At 40.2% G+C, this 5,029-nt stretch overlaps 1 protein-coding gene across 1 annotated transcript in view; it reads right to left on the bottom strand.

The window, feature by feature from the left end:
- Window positions 1-861: 861 nt before the first annotated feature.
- Window positions 862-5,029, bottom strand: part of LOC120815676 (A-type potassium channel modulatory protein DPP6) — a 45,670-nt gene continuing 41,502 nt past the window's right edge. Inside the window, exons 20-26 of the mRNA XM_040170540.2 lie at window positions 4,251-4,445; window positions 4,089-4,143; window positions 3,855-3,963; window positions 3,718-3,773; window positions 3,541-3,613; window positions 3,364-3,437; window positions 862-2,051 (exon numbers count right to left, since the gene is read on the bottom strand). Of these exons, the coding sequence (XP_040026474.2) occupies window positions 1,905-2,051; window positions 3,364-3,437; window positions 3,541-3,613; window positions 3,718-3,773; window positions 3,855-3,963; window positions 4,089-4,143; window positions 4,251-4,445 (709 nt within the window). The 3' untranslated portion in view covers window positions 862-1,904. The remainder of the gene's footprint in view (window positions 2,052-3,363; window positions 3,438-3,540; window positions 3,614-3,717; window positions 3,774-3,854; window positions 3,964-4,088; window positions 4,144-4,250; window positions 4,446-5,029) is intronic.

Below are 5,029 nucleotides of genomic sequence, written 5' to 3'. Positions count from 1 at the left end.
TTGTTTTGCATGTTTATTTGTTCACCATCAGTATATTTAAGAAAGGACCTTTCAAAGTAGCTTTTTAACACTAATTTACTTTGTAAAGATCTGCGTTTTCTTTCCTGTCGGTCGGTCAGTCCGAAAAGGTCAGATTAAGTTTGATATAATAAAACAATGGAAAGTCACTTCATGCTAATGGGAGACTGATTCAATCTATTTACGTTCATTTTCCTCTGCAGCCTGGATATTAGAATATTAGTTTCTGGCTTTCATAAAATCTATTTGTGAAAACTGTTTACACTTGAATTTGTTGATCTCAAAAAGGGCCGAACTCATTGGTGATGTGTTTTTTAAACACTTTTCTACCATTGCAATCGAGTTTTTCAACCTGGTTATTGTTACAATAAAGATTCAAATGAAATATACAGGATTTTCTTTGCTTTGCAATTTAATAGTATTTTAAGTTAAAGTGAACAGAAAAGTAATACATTTTCTTGCCATCATGAAGTTTTAACATACTTTACCATAAAATGACACGCTGCCCTATTAATTAAAAAAAACTAAGTAGACTAAGTCCCATATAAATAAATAGTATAAATATTTATATGTACTCTGCCGCTCTTTAGTCGTCCATCCTTGTGTGTGCTGAAGCTTTAGCCTTTTAATAACATTCCTCTCCGTATACTTTGTTAAAAGTCAGTTTAGCAAGTTCAAGTACAACATGTTGACAAAAAGCCACGATGTATCCAAATCATAGTATAGTGACACAAAAGTTGCATTAAGTCATTCTAAAGTGTCATTCTGTAGCATGTGGAGACAAGTCCTTGTAATGTATGTCGCGGAATGTTTGACAATTATAAAAGAGGATCTAACCAAAGATACATTTCAAAATGCTTTATATACAAGTTGCACACACAACATAAAGACTTAAACAATGTAAGATTTATACACTTTGTACATCCGCTGACTACAAACCACTGACAATACTAACGGGGAACGTGAGCAAACAATCGATCCATTTTGCACACAAATCAAAGCAATTGACAAAATGTAAATTCTGCCACGCTGACTCATCAGGATGCCGCTTTGGAAGTTCGATATCAACAGCTCAACATCAAACTATCATATAGTCAGATATCAAAATCTAAATTTGTCAGAAATAAACATTTGTAGTTGACAGTTATTTTGTATTTGATTCCTTCCATATTTTGCGATAAAATGTGCCATAACTTGGGATGTCAACTCATTTTGAGTCTAGAGTTTAGACCAAGCTTATCTATATTTAGTCATTTTCAATGACTCATCAGACCCCAACATCAAAATCCCCCCCCCACAGTAAGGCACAGTGACGAAAGAACAAGAATTTAATTCAGAAATTTGACGAGGGATGATACCATTTCTGGATAGCGTCTTTTTGTAGTTAAACATTGTGCCCTTGTTCTGTAAAGCAGCGACGGACTGATGCAGCCGGACATTCACAACACGGAACAGAGAAGTTCGGAGAAAGTAGCAGGAATCGTACTCATAAACAGAATAATCTGTAAATTTAATCAGGAACGGGTGGAACTGTCAGAAGCAGAATCTCTAAAGAATGCACCAACTTCCCCCCCGAGTGCTATTTTGTGCGGCCAAAGTCGCTGAGCCTGATTTGGAGGCCCGTCAATCAATCATGAGGCCTATTTGTCCACTAGAGGGAGTTCTAGACACACTCGACCGTTCACATCTGAGATGTTTTCTCAGTCCTTCTGAGGTCTCCGAGTTGAGGAGACGGGGGGGGGGGGGCGGCTGCCCGGGGTCCCTTGGGCACATGCGGGTCAGCTGTGATTGGATTGGGTAGCACGTGGTGTGGGCTCATCAGGTAGGAAAGATCTGTTGCATATTGTGCTGCACCAGGTAGCCGGGGCGTGCGCGAAGGGGCGGGTCTAACTGTTGTCCTCGTCCTCGTCCTGCTGGTCGCCCGTCAGTGTCTCCGGCACCCGGAAGCACATCTCGAAGAAGTTGACGAGGGATTGGCTCAGGTGCTGCTGGGTCCCGTCGCTGTGCAGGAAGTGTCCCTCGTCTGGGTATATCTGTTCAGGGATTAATAGACGACCGCACATACCAATAATCGTTATCCATTCAATGTGAGAAAAAGGAGCCAACGATACTAAACTGCTAAGTCGTAGTATAATGTGCCATGAAAAATGTTGTGGTATAATAGGTCATAAGTCCTTGTATGCAAAGTCATAATGTATGAATGTAAATATATTTTATTTCATTGAATGTTAAAGTCACAAATGAGTCATAGAATGTAATGTCAGAAAAGGCCATATTTAGTAAGTCAATGAACGAGGGTGAAATAAGTCATGAAAGAGATATTGTATAATATTTTAAAAGGTCAATAGAAGTCGTAGTAAATTAGTGATACTATGTTATGGCTTTTTCCACATAAAGTAGTGACAAAAAGCAAATGGTCCAGTGTAGTAAGCTAAAGCTAACTTATTAAAACTGCTAGTAAATGTGCCAAATACATGAATAATCTGTATGTAAATAGCATCATTTTTTTAAACGTTTATGAGACTAAATGCCATCACTAAAATATATAATATAATATCCAGGATCCATCCAAGATTTTGATGGACATAAACTGGTTGCAAATTTGGGCAATGGTGCAAATAATAAATGTAGCTTAACATTTTATCCAACTGTGCAAAAATACAAAGGTTAAAAATAAATACATTTTTAGATCATAGAATTTGTGTTTTCATTCAGTGGTCCCTTGATGTTTAAATGTCAGCCTGATCTCCAAAACCTGTTCGTAAAAATGTATACGAAAATCTTGAAAATACAAATTCGTAGTGATACATACTAAATAAATACGGACTGCAAGTGATGACATCACCCTATTCACAGTGAACGGGGACCTGCGCCCCGTAAACACACTAACCATGTAGAATAAACGTGTTATGATTGTTCTAACGATAAATCAATGTTAACTTGTAAGAATAGAATACTAACCCTAACCCCCTCAAAACATCCAACATGGCGGAGAGACGTTCACTCAAGAATCCAACATGGTCCGCCATGTTGTTCACTCAGGGGGGCGTGGTTAACCACCGCCAGTTCCTCTGTATTGTTACCAATTTGTATGTTCAAGATTTTCGTACACATGTTTACGAACAGGTTTCGGAGACCACGTTGTAAATGTAGGCTATGCAGTTAACATGCAGTTCTGTTTTGGCCGTCTGGCTGTGTTGCAAACTACACTTACTGTTTCAAAATCTTTCCACCTTTTCAAATCTAAACCTAAAGTCATTGATCTGTACAAACAAGCAGTCTTGTGTTAGTGCACGAATAGTTTAAATAATCACAGTTATATACATGTTTATGCCAGAAACTGACCTGCAGCGTGTAATTGGCCTTCTCGCTGATCAAATGATTGATGAATTTGGCCGTGTGCTGGAAGTGGACCTTTTCTGTGGAGAACATGAAGTTGGAGACGACGCATTAGTGTGTGATCACGGTGAAATAGTTAGCGTGTCACACGTTGATAAGTAACAAAGAGAACACGTCTGTTACCGTCAGCCGTCGGGTGAATTATCAAGTACTGCTTCTGCAGAAGCTGACCGGCTCGGTTTGCTAAATTTGCCATCTGAAAGAAACAGAGAGAGAAGAAAACCCACCTCACACAACGTGCACCTCAGCTAAACACGTTGCTGCGCGATTTGCAAAGAGACTGAAGCACTGAAAGTTCACCATGTATACGCGTGCGTCCGTCTTGGAGCCGAGGTATCGCTCTGAAAACGCTGATGCTGCCATTTGGAAATGAAAAAGTCAGACACCGTCTCAAGAGCATTTCCTTTAAACACATCCATAGAATAGTAGTATTATACCGTATAGCTCAAAATCTGTGATGGGGGAGACCGCTGTTCCACATTTAAGTTGGTTGACCTCCTTCTCCTCAGAGCTCAGAAGCATTGTCGCTAAATATCCTCCATAGGCCTGAACACCGAAACAAAGAAATGAATTCTACTTCACCAAACTGATCCTCATTGGAGGCGTTTTGCTGTGTCGACAAAATCACAATTCCTCTCAAGAGCCTTTTATTGAACATGTGTCCTCCTCACCTTTCCATAAACTCCCATCCGGCTCGTGTCAATATAAGGCTCTTTAGATATGAACCTATAAAACGAGAGAACACTGGTGAGACTTCCGGTGTTTGGGGAATGGACCCGCAGTGAAGGCCTCCTCCTCCTGCCCACACTTTTAAAAGGGGAAGCCCGGCCCACCTGAGGGCCTCCAGCTGGTCCCTCTCCTCTAGTTTCCCCAGGTTCCTCCTCACTTCGTGCAGGAGCTTGGTGCCCTGGAAGCCACTGCCATGGCCGTCGAAGCGGATGACGATGGTGCTGAAGGTGCTTACCAGAACCGTGGCCCAGTCCACCCGGAATTGTTCCGACACCATCTGCCCGCCAGGCGTGCCGTCCCTTTGACGTTCATGTTGGTGATTTAAAGGAGTGTCAGAGATGAACACGAAATGCAGGTTGGAGACCCAGATGGACAAACAGGGCTTCACGTGAAAATGGAACATTTACAACTAAGAACAAAGGAATATTTCACGCAGCAGCGATGAGGAAATATAAGTATTACCTTGCAATGTAAAACAGTCCAATGTAACATTAAAATATCAAACCATTTAATACTATAATAATAATGTAAAATAGTTTTTACATGCGATATTGTAGCTTATATTACGCTATCAAACTTAAATAAAAGGAGTCTTTGTCTATGTGCAAGTGAGATGTCAAGAGTAAACTCTTATAATGCATGGGAAAGTTTTATGGTAGTGCACCGTGTCCATAATATGTAGAAGATTGACTGAGGACCCTGTTGAGTGCATCACATCCGAATGAATATCTCGAGGTTTTGGACAACATAAGTAATTAAAATAATTTACCTTTAGCCCTGAGAAACTACAAAGCTTTTCTACACCAAATTTTGTGAATGGCGATACTAGTTTTTAAACGCAAACGCAAAGTGTTGACGATATTCTGTGCCGCAAAAGACGAAT

The sequence above is a fragment of the Gasterosteus aculeatus genome, chromosome 3 (genome assembly GCF_964276395.1).
Source record: "Gasterosteus aculeatus chromosome 3, fGasAcu3.hap1.1, whole genome shotgun sequence".
Lineage (NCBI taxonomy): Eukaryota > Metazoa > Chordata > Actinopteri > Perciformes > Gasterosteidae > Gasterosteus > Gasterosteus aculeatus.
This window is presented reverse-complemented; position numbering and strand designations above follow the sequence as displayed.